The sequence below is a fragment of the Eutrigla gurnardus genome (genome assembly GCF_963514095.1).
Source record: "Eutrigla gurnardus genome assembly, chromosome: 4".
NCBI lineage: Eukaryota > Metazoa > Chordata > Actinopteri > Perciformes > Triglidae > Eutrigla > Eutrigla gurnardus.
The window spans coordinates 19,859,279-19,877,633 of NC_139918.1; the positions used below are offsets into that span (position 1 = coordinate 19,859,279).

Below are 18,355 nucleotides of genomic sequence, written 5' to 3' on the forward strand. Positions count from 1 at the left end.
ACTGTAATGTGTGTGTGTGTGTGTGCGTGTGTGTGTGCGTGTGTGTGTGTATAACATGCCACTGCTGGTGACACCAGACAAAAAGAGGAAGACTGAGTCCATCTGTGAAAGCAGCAGGATTAAGCTGTGCTCAAGCCAAGAACTACATGTCAATCAACCGCTAAGTGTATGTGCGAGTGTGTGTACTTTCGCCTGTGTGTGTGTGTGTGTGTGTGTGTGTGTGTGTGTGTGTGTGTGTGTGTGTGTGTGTGTGTGTGTGTGTGTGGTGGCGTACACAACTGTACACCCACGGACACAGGCAGCTCTTGTCCGGTGGGGGAGGGAGGACCCCAACACTGTTGTTGTCATGTGTAATCTGTGGGATGGAGAGAAGCCAGCTATACATCAATCGCACTCGGTGGCCGCAATCGCGAAAACAAAACCTTTTTTTTTTATTAATGGCGTGTGAACCCATATCGTACCAACGCATTGATTCAGATATAAGTGACATCTTTTTGTAATGAAGTATGTAAAACTGTACAATTTTGTAAAAAGTACAATTTCCATTCAAATTAAAATGTACATATCTTTTGCTTTTATCTGCTGGAATGTCCCAGGCAGTCCCCAACACATGCCCCCCCCCCTCCTCCCCACCCGCCGCCGCCTTCTGGGTGCTGTCTCTTTGAGAAGCTTGTTGTTGCGCTGTCAGGACCCCCCACTGTTCCCCCCATAATGCACCAGCACTTCTGCATGGCACCCCGTGGGGGCCAGTCTGAAGCCACTGGTGTGCAGACTGCAGCCAATCACAAAGGTCAAGGCCTTACAGTAGGTGTTTGTAAGGGAGGGGGGGGGGGGGGGGGCTTGACCTGGATGTAGTCGCCTCCTCTAGGTGGGGGGTCATTATGCCCCCACGTGCCGTGTGCCAGTGATTGAAGCAGGCTTGCTCCTCTACACCTTTCACCCTGGCTGGAGGGGGGAAATTGAAATCAATACAGCCTATGATGAGGCGACTGGAGTGGGATGGGGGGAGCGTTGGCTTGACGGATGGCTGGTTAAAGGGGGCCGATCAATTACCTTGATGGATTGCTTTTTGGGGATTTCAGAAATGAGACGGATCTCTGCTCCTTTAAGACCTATTGTCCTCTGAAGGAGAAGGAACGGACGGGAGACGGCTTCACCGCAGTTTGCATAATATTCTGTGAGGCTGGAATATCAGTCACTTACATCTTTGTTGTAGTGAGAAGTGGCAACCGGTCCCTCCTCCTCTTCCCAGTCCTTTATTTTTCGAAAATGTTTAATCCCCCCCCCTCCATCCCTCCACCACCCCTCCTCCTCCTCCACGCATTCTCCGTCTAACGGATCCCCTCTCTCCACATTATTCTCTGTGCATTTTAATTTTTCTCCTCTGTCACCGGGGGCCCAGTTTCCCCGCCCACTCTCCTCATTTTCGCCCGAGTCTAGAATAGTGGAGCCAAGAAATAGTTAATCTCTCCGGCTGCCGCTATGATTGGCCGCTGTATGCAGCCCTCAGCCTCCTTGAATGAGAAACAGGGGTAACCAGGCAACTTCCGAGCCGGAGAGGAGGGCAGAATAAAGCACACAGAGCTTCACGGGATCTTAGAATTATGGACGAATTTTGAGCACGTAAAAGAGCGAGGCAATGTGATTTCACCTTGGAAATGGAATTAACAAATGGATTTTCTTAAACACGCTCTCTCTCTCTCTCTCTCTCTCTCTCTCCCCCCCTCTCTCTCTCTCTCTCTCTCTCCCTCTCTCCCTCTCTCCCTCTCCCTCCCTCGCTCCCTCTCATTTGGGCTGGGGGGAAATAGAGCGCTCAAATGAAGGGGACACAGATGTGGATTAAAACGCATAAATGGGACACTCCGGAGGAGCATCCGCTGAGAAAAGGTGAGTGGCTTCGAGCTTCTCTACGAACGAGAGTGTGTGTGTGTGTGTGTGTGTGTGTGTGTGTGTGTGTGTGTGTGTTTTTTTTTTTTTAAACTGTGGAACTGTGGAGCTCTTTGCGGATGCGAGGCAGCTCCGCGATGTGTCAAGATTTATGGATAGGATGCGTTGGCCGCTGAATGGAAATAGGTTGCGGAACAGTCCGCTGTAGGGATTGACTGGGAAACAGTCACATATGTGTTGGGAATGAAGCGAATTCGATCCGAAACGAGCTCGTAGGGTTAGATCATCGATGGGGCTTAGTGGATCTGAACGTGGAGTCCTTCTGAAGCGCAAACGCCGGGTCGCATGTCCAACATCCCGCTGTCCCATATCGAATTGCGCACGAAATTGGAGAAAAGAAACAGGACATATATTTTTGAAATAATGTCGATGCACGACTTCCACATGGAGGTTGTGCTGCTTTTTATAAGATGTCAAGTATCAGCTTTTCCAGCCACGTCTGTACCCCCTCCCCTCCCCTCCCCTCCCTCCCTCCACAAATATTCAAATGAAGAGATGTCCTGCTGCAACAGCAGTAAGTCATCTTCAAACCACTGCGTGTTAACTGGCACCGATGAATGATGACGCATGTGTTGATACGCGTATCGATCGGCGCTATGAAACGGTTAGAAAATGCTCAGCGGGGCTGGTGGTGGTGGGGGGGGGGGGGACCTGTGGATGGATGGATGGTTGGACGGGAGCGCGCAGCGCGGCGGCACCGGTCTCACCGGCAGCTGAGCCGAAGTCTGCCTGAAACCAGCAGAGGCCTGTAGAACAGGGGGAGCCCTTTGGTCCTCGGTCGCGTTCATGGCTCACTGGGGATAAAAAAAAAATAATTAAAAAATCCTGCTAATTGCGGAACCGGACGTCTCAACTGCGTCATTTGCCCACACATGAGATGGATTTCATTGGCCAATTATTATTACGTATACACTTGGATTTAACTTTTATAATAGGCTATTCTGATTATTTATTACATGCACTCAAGTATTCATAATTCAAATAATTAGAATCGACTATTCTGTTCCTACTGAAGTGAAACATGTTTGTTATTCGACTAACCTTGCACCATTTCTTAATTGATCTTCATGAGGATCTTCTAGAGTAATTAACTCCTTCCTTCCCTGACTTTCAATTGTTTTAACCTCTCACAACTCAAATCCCCCCTCGGGTCAAGCTACGTCTGAGCCAACATGACCAGTTCAAATGCACAATTCAGTACTGGCCCATATGTCTATCATGATGCCCCTATGTGTTTTCTGCTTGAGTGCTCATGTAAGAGCAGGCCTAGATGGAAAATGGCCTTGAATAATGCTGTGAAAAAGCCGTAACTAAACAGCTAGCAGCTATGAAACAGGCTGCTGGTAAAATAATGGGGCCCGTCCTGCATCCCGTCGGCTCAAAACGACCAGAAGTCGTGTTTATGTAGCGGCTCGGCAGCGACGGCAGCCGTTGGTGTTTTGACATTGGTGCCAAAGTTCATCCGCGACTTCTGCCAATCGGCCAAACTGCCTATAGTAATCTCCTTACTGAGGATGTTCTGCAACAGATCCTAAGCTGCACTCTTTGGCTCGATTGTAGGACACATGTGTCGCGCACACACACACAGATACACACACACACACACACACACACACACACACACATACAGTACAATTTCCAGTTGTCATCCCAAGACAGTTCTTTGCAGCCCAGTGTGAGTTGTGGGGCTTAAGATGGAGCTGAACAAAACACTAGAGAGCATTAACTTCTCCAGCAAGGGCTTCTTTGTTGGGTCTCCCCGTGGAATCGAGACACTTAATTTAGCTTCTGATAGCGAAAGCAGCGAGTGGATATGCGAGCTATATCTTATCCGATTAAGACCGTAATGCCTTTCCTCTTCTTGCAATTATTGTAAAATGGTGAAAGTGGTTCAGCTCCTTCCTTTTCATGTTATCCCAGCACAATGCCGACAAAGCAGGGGCAACATTTGGGCTGGTTGTTGTCTTGCACTCCTGACATCCTTGGTATTGTCTCCCCCGTTCGCCTTTGTGTTAATTCTTTCCTTTTGTTTCGCTGGTGTGTCATCGCCTTTGTTGTCTCTCTTAATATTGCAGTGGCATCACCTCAACTTGAACTCTCTTAAGATCTCTCCAAGTGCTCTGGTATAATGCATCTAACGAACTCGAGGTTACGCTAACGTCGATGTAAGTGTTTCAGCATTAGACGCGTGTTTGCCGGAGTGGCCTGAATCTTTCATAAAAGTAGTTTTAATGGGCTCCCAAGATTGCGAGTTCTGATTTTGCTGGTGGCCTTATCGCATCCAGTTTACTCATTAATGAAGATGTGGCCTCTGGCAGTGGCGGGTCAGAGGTGAGCTCGGTTGCCTCAGTCGAACAAAAGGGGGAAGATGGCTCAGATAGCAGCGCATGTAGGCAGCTGAAGGATGCACATGCTCCATCGGGGGTGTAATCAACATGACAGGTGCATCTGAAATTGGGAGTGCACTGGAGGGTGGTGGCAAGCAAACGTGTCAGAAGAAGCTGAAGGAAAGAAACTGGGATCTTCCCCATGGGGAGTTTAAAGGAAGAGTTTGACGTTTTGGCGGAATACTTTTATTTGCTTTCTGTAATAAGAGTTAGATTAAAAAAATAATAATAAGTGTACGAACAGTTAGCTGTGTAATGGGGGTTCAGACTATGTCTTGGTACCACTTCCTGGAATCTCCTGGACCAAGAAAAACACAGTAAAACAGTCATATGGTTTAGTTTTTGTGCAGATTAAACAAACAAGATATAAAGTGATCCCATTGACTACAAGTGTTTTCCCTTATTGCACTGACCCGGTGGAGTTGACGATGAGGCTGCGACCCCTCCACTACAGTGTTAGTGGAATCAAATGGGCCAGTGAATTGCCAGCCCGTCACGCAATTATTTCCATTGTGTGGAGCCGAGTAGCTAGTGATCCTTGTGCCCTGACCTGTAACATCTGGTGAGTGAGTGAAGTGTTCAATGAGAAGCCAGCAGCGTCGGGCCTGCCGCTCGCATTCAACCGGAGCAGCCGTCACTGCCCGCCTCACTTCCAGAGGACTGGGCATCTTCGATGCATCAATGACACCAGCCATCACAAGGGACATGTAGCATGCCAAACCAGTGATTCATTAGGACTCAATTAGCTGGGAGGCATGGGGCGCCCCGCCATATGCCTCTAGGTTCCACGGCAATCTGTACCCACTCCCTACGACTGTACTCTCAACTGTCTTTGGCACTGTACAGTCTGTGCATGTCTGTTGCATCAGTGCTGTACAGTACCGGCACAGGGCAGCAGCCTGCTCCCCTTTTTTTTCCACAGCGCCGTCTTCTTTGTACTATTAAAACAAGTCAGTAGTAGAGATTTAGCAGCTCTGTCTGCAGCCACCCAGCTTCTGAGCTGGAAATGAGTCACAATGACCTTCAGCTCAACTCATGTTGCGCCAGTTGGCTCTGTATGAACTGCTCATCCATCTAGTGAAGTATGAGGCTGTGGAGCTCCAGATACTGTAAATCTTAGGAGGTAAGAAAGGCCCCCCCGCTCGGTATCGACTTTGCCTCGCTTGCCAAGAGGTGGCGTGTGCTGCAGACAAGATCTATCCACCCTCAAATCTAGTTTGTCTTATTATCTGTGCCAAGGTAAAGGACCCCTTCACCCCACCCTCCGTGCCCCCGCCGCCCAATCAAAGTCTTCCACAACCTAAAGTTAATGAAATTAGATTAGAGCCGAGGGCAGTCTTAAAGAGGAGGGCAATGAATGCTCCGGATATGTGATGTGATGTCACATGTACACACATTGTCTATACATAAGCCGGCATATGACATGAATGTGTCGATCATTGACATTTAAACATTTTTAAAAAATCATTACTGTTAAATTTGATAACTTTTTTTTCTCACAAATATTTTTATATTTATGCAGGATTGAAACTATCTATTTTTTTTTTTTTTTTTTTTTGTCACTTGGTTTTAATTTTTTCAGAGCATTCCAAAATGTGCAGAGGGAATAAATAACTTTTTTAACAATGAAATATAAACATAACAAACTGCATAATTAATCTTATATCAGCTGTTGACATAATGAGTTCAAGTAAAGGAAAAAAAAAAGCTAAATTAAAAACGAGGAAGGAAATCGAGTCAAGTTGGAGCCGCTCCACCCCAGTTGTAGGCACGTGCAGCCACCCAACCGCACTCCTCCAGCGTTTTTCACTGCATTACCCAGAAACGCTACATTCGTGTGACCCACTTTATCAGCCTCTCCTCCCCATTCATCTGCTCTCACAGATGCACAACGGGAGGCTCCATAAGCAGCAGAGCATTCATCACCTCGGTGTAGTGAGGTCCTTTCGGTTTCATCCCGTTGGCATCCCCGTTCCACAACCCCTTTTCCCCCACAGGCGGGACTGCAGCTCCATATGTGGCTGATGATTATAATAGTGTGGCGGGCTGGCAGCAGCAGGGCACTACAGTAGCTGAGATGCATTTGTGCATGCATTCGTGTTTGTGTTCTATAAAATATGTAATCAAATAGAAGCTTAGCAGGGCTTTTCTTCCACTGACAGTCAATTTAAATATTGTATCTGCCACATCTCCTTACCACAGTGCTTTTTCAACCCCCTGGAGGTAATTGAGATGTTTAGTTCAGCCTAGAGGAGCTATCAAACTCATTTCTCATGTGATTTCATATTCCCTTATTCATGTGTTTTCTTACTGAAAACCCCCCGTTTGGATCATTTACAGTTTTGAGTAATCAGGCATTAAATGACAGCAAAAGTTTATTCACTTGTAACCAAAGCATCTTTTCAAAGAAACTGATTCAATGTGTTGATTTAACTCTATGGCCATTTTGAGGGTGTTGGTGTGGTGTTTCTGATATTAAGTCTCTCTCTACTGATGTAAAATAAACTCCTCCAGCATCCTCTCAAATAACTAATAAATCAACAACTCATAACGTCATGGCAGCAGGATTTATCTCTGTTGTATTAGACTGCATTCGTTTTTATCTTTGTGTACAAAATAAACTGGTAATTGAGCATAGATTGAATTAGATGATAGTTTGTCTGGTGGTATCTGTACCTTCATGTGGCCATGTGCAAAAAAAAGTCCTTAATCTTTAAATATTTAATGCATCTTTCAGTTTCTACACTGTAAAGATCATAAATAATATAAAAACATACTGTTAAGTAGCATTTACTGAAATCCAAAAAAGAAGCCCTGCTGAAGCACATCATTTACTCACTATTATTCAGATATTTTCAACAAATAAGCACAATATGAACTGAAATAACAAAAAAACACAGAGCTCTGAGATTAGGCAATAATATCCATGACCCCCTCTGGGACGTCCTATTATTTCAGTTTACTGCAGATTACCACACAGTGAACCTGGACCCTTCAGGGCTCCTGCAGGTCTGGGAACCCGCTGCAAAGGCTCTCTTCGACTGATTGGAAACATTGAAGAGCTCATTAATTCTTGGCACATCAGCCCCTTCATCATCCAACTTTTTGACTTTTTCTTTATTCCAGTCATGGAGTTATGTTGGGCCAAACTTACATGAAATTCAAATCACGCCCTTCAAATAAGTCATGACTGCCTGACAAAGGATTGGAAAACCGGGGTTCTGAATCAAAAAGAAATGATGTGTTGCACACAATTCGCTGCAAATCAAGCATTAGATTGATTGGATTTGGTTTGCTAATGCATCATTATAATCTTTTATTTATTCATTATGAGGAAAAAGGGCAACAGAAGGTCATATTTTACTCGGTGACAATCAACTAAGCTATAGAATCTGGAATGTGAGTAAAATGTAGAATGACTGTTTGACTCTTAATGACTGCTGACATTTGATGTCTGCTCAGACTGAGTCGTTGCCGTTGCTCTAATTTGTAACTTTGTACCTTTTTTTTTTCATTTTAATGAAGTGGAGCTCTGTCTTGCAGCAATGCCTGCAGTGAGCACGTTCCATATTTTTGATTTGGAGCTGTGCGGAGCGACAAGCATCTGGCACAGCAACAGCGGTCAGCATGACGTCTTCTGACGAGACCCTTGAGATCGCTTCTCATCAGAGCGTCACAGTTGGAGGCTTCCCTGATGTTTTGCTCTAATCAGCCATCAAGTGTCATATTGGGAAGGCTTCACTCAGGCTTGTACCCGGGCCTCTGCTCTGGATTTATACAAAACAACAGGAGCGACTGAAGGGAAGTGGCGCCTCGGCGAGACGACGGTGGCACCGCTCGTGTACATCCGCGATCCGTGCGAGATCTTGACCTTGCGATTGCTATTGTAATGAGAGGCAGTCGAATATTTCACTTATCATTAGTGGCATGATTAGCTGCCAATGGGCTGTGCCTGGCATGGTTTAATCCTCCTAGTCTCTGGAGTGCGATAACATATGAGATGACAACAGTTTCACACCCGGCTTCACGCCTCCCGTGGTTCCATAAGTCGCAGCGGCCTAATCACTCATGAGAGATTAATGAGAGACATTGAGGTGTGGTGGGAGACTCACTAATTACACCCGTACCTACCGCATTTTAGTCAGGGGAGTAGACAGTTTATGTGTGAGTGTGAGTGTGTGTGTGAGCGTGTGATAGATTTTATAGCACCCTCTTTACAAGATACCTGTTACTTCGCAGTGGGAGAAGTCGCAAAGGCAACCTCAAAAGGAAAGAAATATAAGAAATTGTGAAAGTACGTTGTGGAAATACAATAGTACTGCTGGGAAAACAAACAAAAAGAAAATCACATCAATGCAAAATACCACTAATTGGGTGTTAACAAGAGTTGTAGTTTCTTTATATCTGTGCTTTGAGTAGCTCCTACAGCTGCCGATAAGAAACTAGTAGAGTCATGAAAGTAAACCAAATAGGGCATCTGCACTATCACAGGAAGCTGTGTTAACTTTCCTTTGTATGTAATGTCACTCCTATTTTTCTCTCGGGCGTATTTCTGCCAGACACAGCAGTGTGAAAGGAAACCCCCGACCAACTGTGGAGTTTTTATAGCAAAAGATGTGATAGATGGGGGATTTATAATGTCTGGGATGTATACAACCTTCAAATATATGAGTGAAAAGGAAGATCATCACTTTTTTTCCTGATACACAAACAGGTTTGGCCCTCAGAGACTATGACCCTTGACAGCTTTATTGGAATTTCCATCGAATCCTCCCCTTGACATTGAAAAAAGTGCAGCATCCTCCACTCTAATATCATAAAAGGTGATGAATAGAACAGTGTTGAATTGGTGCAATTTCTTTAGTCATAAAAACTTAAAGGGGCCAAAATCCAGGCAGCAACGTCCTCTTCTGATAAATGAAGCCAATGTGGAAGAGCCTTAAACTTCCATTCTGTCTACTGGCCATCAGGGGGCGACTCCTCTGGTTGCAAAAAGACGTCTGATAGCATGAAAGTCCATGAGGGAATGGCCCTACTTCTCACTTGATGTATAATCTCAGTAAACATTGTTCAGATCTACCCGTCGCTCCTCCACAGTCCAAATATGGTCACTTCCCTTCCCTGGTTGCAAATATTCCAAGATGACGACAGACAAAATCCAAAATGCCGAACTCGAGGCTTCAAAATTCCGTTAACAAATCAGTGGGCAATATAACAATGACTACCTCGACATCTCATATACCGTCTATGTTCAAATCTATTTTATTCTATTTTATAATAACAATGTATCAAATAAATAATGTGACAGTGTGAAAGGACTCAGTAATAGAAATGTGAACTAAAGAAAAATTATCAGAGATTAAAAGAATCCGATGGAACAAAAATGTTCACAATATTCACTAAATTGCAAATAAGGAATGAGGGGAAACATGGAATAGGGCTTTCACCAAAGTTCTGTTTATCAAATACGACAGTCAATAGCTAGAAACTGAAGAGTTATACCACACAAAAATGAACGGAGCACGGGCAACTATCGGCAACTATGCAGGGAAGGCTAAAATAAAATACAAATCAGGGGAGAAAAAACTGAAAACATTCTACCCTGCTTTCCCAAGACTACCTTCCCTTCATCAAATAGAAAAAAAATATAACCATTCAATCTTTTTCATCTCTAATCATCTGAGTCCCTTAGTAGGTCCAAAATGACAACAGTAATTAGGCACCAAGAACTAAAGTTTGACTTTCGTTAGTCTACAATATGACACACAGATTTTTCATTTACATTAAGTGACATTTCCCTGCTACATATTCAGCATGTGTGGTATGTCACGCCATGACAACATCAATAAGACAGCGTGACAGTAAGTAGAAAAACAAAAAGGTTCCTGACAAGTGTCTGGAGCTTCCCTTCAGCTTCGTTAAAGCCGTCTCGCAGACTGCAGCTAATGTTTTTGTGTGGTTTTGATCACGGCGACTTTTATCTCGGCTACGCTTGGCTCTCTGTTGTGTTTGATAGTCATATTGGCCGTCCGCAGTGCTGCTGAATCAAATCTAAAACACGAATAAAGTCAGAACAACAATCGGCGAAACAATTATTCACAGTTGAGTTTCATAAAAAGGCTGCTTGCATATCTTAATTATATCCATGACCCATGTGCAGTTAAAGAGGACACCTTTAGCTATTTATTTAGTTCAAAGGGAAAACAGAGGGAGGGAAAAACCCTAATTGTCTCATTAATTACTCCCCGCGTGAAATAATGACCAGACCAAGGTATCCACAGTTCTTTTGTAGCTGAAAAGAAGGCCGGGGTGGGGGTGGCAGCAAAATAACACATGCTTTAACCTCTTTTCACAAATAGGCATTATGTCGGGAGAGAGGGAGACAAAGAAAAAGAGGGCAGGGGACAACAACGGTGGGAGGGAGAGGAAAAAGATAGAAAGATGAAATGGGTAAAGAAAAAAAGGCTGTGGAAAAAAAAAGATGAATACAGACACAGAAAAGAGACATGGTGTTTGTCCAGGCCTTCTGGAGCCTGTCCAGTTCTCTCTCCCATCCAGACACGGTAAATAGCCTGTTTTAACACACTGTTCGGGATGCTGAAACGCAGCACAACAACAAACCAAATCAACAGTGAATTAAAGGCTCCTTGGGGAAGCCACGGAGTAACATCGGAGGAGGTGTTTTGGAGAGACACAGCCACCAATTAACTGCTGTGAGAGGGGTCCAGGAGCCTCCTCGCACCGGCTGTGTGCTTCCAGACCCGCTGTATGCGGTGGGTGGAATTAGATAAACAGAAGAAGGGAAATGTATCTTGTTTTCATGCTATTGTTTACCGTCACCATAGGGAGCGAGTGACACTTTATTAGCCTGAATATGTCTGTTATGGAGACAGAAGCGGCTTAAGAAATGCAAACTTTCAAAATAAACCCCATTTAATATTTGCATCCAGAGACCTCTGCTGTGCGAGCATGAGGATATTTGTTCATTTATGTCAAGTCTCAGACTTGTCGAGATCCCCCCCCCCCCCCCCCCCCCCCCACCACCACCACCACCACCACCACCCCTCACTCCTTTCCTCACTCTGCCTCCATCTAAATTGGGCCCAGTTCTTCAGCAGCTGAGCTCGTAAAAAGGGTAACGCAGGAGCACTTCAGAGGGCAGCTCCTCTGTGAAACTTTGCCCGGCCATGTTGGAGCCACACCTAACGAGGGTGCAGAGCTCCGAGGCCTGTGCTGACATAAATCTGCACGGCAAAGCAACTGTGTGGCAGCGCTTATTTAGTTTACCAGCTGTAGCCGCTGAACCCGAAGCAATGAGGCCTCTCTTTCCCTCGGAAAGTAAATGAGTGCGCTTCAAAAGCAAACTGATTTTTTTTTTTTTTTTTTTTTGTATGTATTTTCTTCCCTCCCCTCCTTCTCCACTCGCACACTTGACTGTTCCATCGTCAGAGGCCCTCCATCTTGTCAGAATGAGGTGAACTAATGGGCCGTGGCTGAACAGCCTGAGCTCAGAGGCTATCAGTTCCCCCTGGAAGGCCAGGAAGGCAGAGCAGAAGGAGGAGAGGTCCTTCTACTACTTTGGCTACAATATTCCAGCGTTGCCTCCGGATAAATCCTTGTAGAAATCAAAAGGAATTGTTTAGTTTCTACAGAGGAGCTGTCCCCATTTCTTCTGCTTTCATTTTATGTAATTCACACGCACACTAGCTAAAAGAAAGCTTTGTCATTTACTCACTTTCAACACATATTGTCATTGGGCTGTCCTCTAGCCCCGATGCTCCTAACGCTCTTTGGTTTGTAGCCATCCTTGCAGTGCGACCGTATGGATGACAATGTCAGTCTGTCTGAGGTTATGAATCACACTGACTTTGGTGATCCTCTGACTTTTCCTGTAGCACCACCATTAGGTGGCCCCGAGACGCATCGCAACAGGCACAGCCCCTTCAAAAATGCACCCAGGGAAAATGCCATGTAGTATCATATATCATAGTAAACATTTTTCTGCATTTTCAATTGTCTGTTCCTATCTAAACAGCATCAAACAGCATCCAAACAGGAAGGAATTGGTTAAGTAGTAAAGCCAGATCCGGATCAGCACCCTTTCTGTGTCTGCCGTTACTTTAGACCCAGCTCTGCTGCTAGCCACCAGCCCGCTGTGACTCCCGGCACCGGGGTTTTGACGTTAGCTGAATTTGAGTTGCTACAGCCGTGAACTGAAGGTTGATCTCCCGGAGCTGCCGCCAGCTTACACATTACACATTGCACCTTTAACCTTGGATGGTAAAAAATCGTAACCATAATACATAAATGCTAAGTTGTCTGAACCCAAAGTGGAATCGGGCTGTTTTTTTTTTTTGCTCCTGTCACATTTTGCTCACCGTGGCCTCAATTTTCACTGCAATATAGAAGTGGTGCACCTCTATGGAAAAAAACACAATCATGGCTAGAAATGGAGAGAACTCAAAAATGGATTTTGTGCAATATAACACAGTTCTACCGAAAATGAAAGAAACTCTATATCCAACCTTTTGCCCAAAAGTGTAACTTATATTAGAAAATAATTCACCTTCGTGTTGAAAATCTGCTGATAATGTCTGTTTCTACAGCTTCTGGTTATGAAAAATGGTGTAATGCAAGTCAAGCCTCACAGAGCTGCTAGCATGGTGGACTCTTGGTCTCGTGACTGACATAGTTTCCTTCGTCTCTGTGGCCTTATAGCTCACCATGACTCTGTAATATGATTAACTCTCTGAATCATATGGCCAGAAGTGTTAATTGATTAGAGCGTCAACCCAAAGTCAGGAGTCTAATTATTCCAAAAAAGACAAATTAACCTCATCTTGGGTCCATGGGCCATCAGCCTTTTGTAAGGTCCACATGAGACAGCCTTATTGTTGAGGGTGAGGCTGCGATAAGAGCTGATGTAGAATGGAATAAAATGTCCTGCCTTAAAATAAACACAACCGTGCAGATTAAAGTCTTTAGGTATGGAGGGGATACGGCCATAGGTGACACAAGGTAACACAGCAGGGCTATTCAGAGGAGCTTTGCCCGGCCAGGTTGTGACAGTTGTGTCCCACTCCATAAGCTAGGGGGCATTTTGTAACAAAGATGACCAGCGCGAGGTGCCAAAGTCGGTCTGTCGAACAAACGTCCCACCAGCCCGCGGCCATGCCAGCCTTGGCCAGGAAGACTTGGAGATGGTCCGGGGGAAGGGGGCGCCGACTCCTCAGCAGTCACAAGCAAACCGGAGAGCACAGACTGAGCCTTCCGTCGGGACCGCAGTGAATGGAGGTGTAATTGGCCATATCCAATGATAGATGGCTGTTCAACCCTTTTGTTACTCATCGGTGGCAGAATGCAGGCTTGTCTCACAATGTGAGGTTGATTGTACAGTCTATTAAACACCGGTCTCCGGAGGAAGTGTGACTTAAAAGAACGCTGGAGATTCTTGAAAATGAGCTGGTTTTAAAACGGGTGTGTTCAGTGATTGCCCATTATAGTTCTGCAGATGGTAAACATGACTGATCACACTTAATTAATCATTTTCATCCACCGAGCCAACTAGGAAGTTAGTACTCGATATAATTGTTATAAATTACAACTCTTTGTCTCTCTGCTGAATATTAATTACAGTTTTCATTCCATTGCAACCGAGTGATCACGTCAAACGAATTCCCCCTTTTGTATGTTGCATAATCATGAAGGGCTGAGAGCAGCCAACTACACTATGTATGTTGTTTTTGATCACAAAGCCAATTTACAACGTGGTCGAGTGGTTTGATCCACCTGCACTTCAACTCACTTGAAGTTAAGGGGCGTCTTTCTGACAAACTGATTGAAACTACAAAGAAGGAATGCTGTTTATTCATGAAAAAGATGTATATCAGGTGTCATCCTGCTCCAGTGAAGCTGCATGACAGGTTATACCTGCATGTTGCCCATGGGGTCTAGTTCACGCTGTGAAGTTATACACTCAAATCAATGGCTTGCATAAATGTTGCGCATAATGTTAGGGAAGACAGAGTTGCCATACATCAGGTTTTCTCACAGCATGCCGTTTTTTTTTTCCTTCAATAATGCGGTTACAGGATAAAGAGTCTTGACGCAAGCAGGAAACAAACAGCTCGAGAGATGATTTGTGAGACGATGGCAGACGGAGACAAAGACAGCAGTGGGATGATGGAAGGAAATAAAGAAATGCAAGCAGAAATGAAATTGACTTCCCTCAAGGAAGTTTTCCTTTGCGCTTGAGAACGGCAGTACAAAAATGAACAAATTAATATATAAAGGGTGGCTTTTGTCAAGGGCTTTTGACAATCCCTAACCGATGAGAGTAGCTGGAGAAACGAGTGATGCTCGTTAACTCTGACCCAAATCATAAGAGACACTGGGAGCTGTTAAAACATAGAGCAGATTTGGGAGTCTGGGTGACCTAGATAGCATTGGTTTTGACAAGCAGCCGTACATCACATTAAATCGCTCTTTCGTCTAATACAATGAGGCATATCGCCCTCATTGGTAACGAAAATGACATTCTGATAAGGTTCTTTGTGACATGGAAAATACCTTTCCCATCGTTGGCACTCCGAGGCTCCGTCTAAGACGTACTTATGGGGAGATTGCCCCTTCGCCTGGACCCGGGCGACATTATCTGCCTCATAAGCACACATGAGGGGTGACACACGGTCTAACAGCCATGCACATGATGATGATGATGATGATGATGAGGCAACCGCAATGATCTGTTGTTAAAGGAAATGAAATGTGTCCATTTTGTCCTAATGGGAGGGTTGAAGGACAGGAGGAGACTGAGGATAGAGCTGTATAGAGATTATTTCAAAGATCAGGTACAGCAGATAGTTTTACGTTCCCAGGTTGTGAGATATGCATCTCTGAGTTGTTGTTGTTTTTACCACCACAACAGTACAGTGAAGATGAATGGATTTCCATTCGCTGATGCTAAAAACATCGAAAAATTGCATTTAAAAAGTAATTCCAGCAACACCTCTATCCAGAGACAGCATCCCACTTACTCTGGATATTCTAAAATCTTCCCTGTTATCGTCCCTAAGAAAATCTTCTTTTAAGGACTTTTTTTTCATTCAAAAAGTAGTTCCAATGAAAACCGCACATTGATGTTGAATTATCTATAGGCGAACACCGGCGCATCGTCTCAAAAAAGTATCAAAATAAAATTGTACTTTAATACATTTTAAATAAAGATCACAGTCACATTCTCAACACACAGACTTGCAATGTCAAACAATGTCAAACAGGATAACGTGTGCCCGGTGCTCGATGTGCAGTAGCTCTACTCGGGCCGGGTTAGGCTGGACGCCTGTTTCCCCAACAATGGGACATCACCATGCCAACAGAAACGGTGCCAGCCGTGGTGCCAGTTTGGCACGGTCCCCGTGTTAGCGGCCGATGATTCAAGGGCATTAAAGCACAATGTGTGTGTGTGTGTGTGTGTGTGTGTGTGTGTGTGTGTGTGTGTGTGTGTGTGTGTGTGTGTGTGTGTGTGTGTGTGTGTGTGTGTGTGTGTGTGTGTGTGTGTGTGTGTGGAGGGGGGGGGGGGGGGGGGTTATAGACGGCTGTGCCAGGATTTCTACCATAGTTTGCTTTGAAACAGTCTGTCATTCAGCGCTCTGTGCTACTTCCCCTCCTCTCGCGCCGTTGGCCTGAGCTTTGAGCAATAACAATCCACCTTCTGAAAATGTACCGGTCATGCGTTTGATGTTTCATATTTACTCACAAGCTGATCATTAAACAAAAGCATTGAATATTTTTGTTACTCTCATAAAGGATTGATGATCCATAAGTGATAAAAAAAACATCTGTTGATTTGTTAAATTGGTGTTTTGCCATTTTGTATTTTAAAATGAACGTTGTAACGAGTGATCAAGGGGTGTGTGTTTTTTTTATTTGAGTTTTTAACCGTGTCCAGCTCAACATTAACCGTCTCTCCTGTCTCCTCGCCTTGCAGTGCTCGGGGCAAGTGACTGTGATGGGCTGTCGGACTGCATCTGAAGTACTCCTCCAAAGAATAATATCCACTCCTGACCTACTCTGAAGAACAATATTTGATTCAATCAATGTTGCAGTCTCCCCTGGGGGGTATTACTGCTTAGTAATAGGTGGACCCTCAGAAAAGAGCAACAGTGGACCATGTGATACTTGACCTTCAAGGAGAGAACTCAGGTACACGCCAGAAGATGTCAAATCTGATCTGAGGCTGCTCTCGAGAGGATCAGACGGCTCATACTTTACCATTCTTTTCCACGCGTTGTTCAGCAATACTCCAACATCATGGGCCAACAGTGACAGAGTGTGGTGTTCAATGCTGGCTCTTCATTTATTTAGGAGGACCAGGCATCTCATCATGGATTTGAATGAGATTCTCTCCACCAAAGAGCAACTGTAAGAAAGACTGGAGTGCAGGGGAATCTGACACCGGGGAGTCGGGAGGATTAGCGAGTGTGCTGCTTACCCATGGTGGATCTGCTGTGAGCAGGACAAGGGACCCAGCAGTGGAGGATGTCAGCGGAGGCCGAGCTCCAGCCGGGTGTCAAAACCAGCCAGCGAAGGGAGTCCAGGAGGATCAAAGGTACGTAAGACAAACTGCCACAGTAAAGCATAACTACAACAATTCTGTAATTCTGTTATATAGATGCATGGAAGTAAAAAAAGTCTCATATATGATGTTGAAGGATGGCAGCTTTGGCAGACGGAAACATAACTAAGTCATGTTCGGATGAGGCTAAATAATGCCGGAATACAAGGAGAGGAGCTTCTCACAGTCAAGTCTGCCGAGAGGATCCAGATGTAGTAACAGCTATTCCATGTAGCCCCGGGGTATGGTAGCGCCATGATTTAGGTGCCATGGACAGGGTAATTCACACCCTGTCGCTTTGATGAACAGCATAAGTGATGTAATAGGACGAGGCATTCTACGAAACTTCACCGGGAGATTGAAATGGGATTGAATTGGCTGAGAGGAGGAAAGAAGTGCAGATAGAGAGGTAGAAAGAATGAGTCCCACAGGGAGGGGGTGGGAAGTGAGCTAGAATCGGATGCTTTCTTGTCGGCCCTCCCACTCTCCATCCATTTTTTCTTTTTTCTTTTTTTGTACTCATTTCTCCGACCATGAATAAAGCCAATCCAGCTAGTCCAGTAAATCTGGCTTCTGCGGGCTGGCTGTAACGGGGCCGCGGGCCAGGTCCTCTGTGGCTGCTTCTCTGGCCCTGTCGGCTTGCTCAGATAAATGGCCAGGCTGGAGGAGGGCCCATTGATTTGAGTTAAGTGGAGGGGGGGGGAAGGGGGGCAGGGTGAGGGGGCTATTACACACATGGCCATGTGGCGGGCTATCAGTGCAGGCTATCAGCCCCGACTTTATCATGTTAATCACATGTGCTGCAGGGACGATTGTCACAATCAGTGAAGATGCTATTTAGATCCATATAAATGGAAATGGGGCAACATAAATGCAAACAGACTGTCGGGCTGCACAGCTAGTGGTGTTTGTGAGCAGGCTGGGGGCCAGGTGAAGGACACCGTGAAGGATCAGGTTGATGACGCACTTAGACAAAGCACTGTTTATATTCATATGGGTGGGAAGCTATGGAAGAAATTGGTGTGATTTAAAAGATAAGGTTGTTGTTATTGTATATTTTTCATCATAAATCCCATGAGAAGACTAAAACCATGCATGTGTAAATCTGTTTCTGACTTCCCTCCCCTGTCTGTTACACTCAAGCCCGAGCCCAATCAGCCTTTGGGAAGACTTACATCGTTTTTAAAGGAGCAATAGGCGTCATTCAGAGCATTAATATAGCCGGAGACAACCATTTGCTATGTAAAAATAGAGTGGTAATTGTATATAGTTATGTCTACCCGAGCAAAGAACGAAGTCGCTCTCCCTCTGTGTGTGTTGTTAGCCAAGCTTCTCTTTGCTTTCTTGACATAGCTGGGCCGCGTCTTGTGCTTTTAGTGCATTTGAGTAGCACCCACCCTTCTGT

The 18,355-nt window shown here is 45.0% G+C and overlaps 1 protein-coding gene across 2 annotated transcripts in view; it reads left to right on the top strand.

The window, feature by feature from the left end:
* The first annotated feature begins 1,763 nt into the window (after positions 1–1,763).
* Positions 1,764–18,355, top strand: part of dab1b (DAB adaptor protein 1b) — a 38,560-nt gene continuing 21,968 nt past the window's right edge. For both annotated transcript variants that reach the window (XM_084007330.1, XM_084007331.1), the window contains exons 1-2: positions 1,764–1,887; positions 16,324–16,944. In XM_084007330.1, the coding sequence (XP_083863456.1) occupies positions 16,875–16,944 (70 nt within the window). In that variant the 5' untranslated portion in view covers positions 1,764–1,887; positions 16,324–16,874. The remainder of the gene's footprint in view (positions 1,888–16,323; positions 16,945–18,355) is intronic.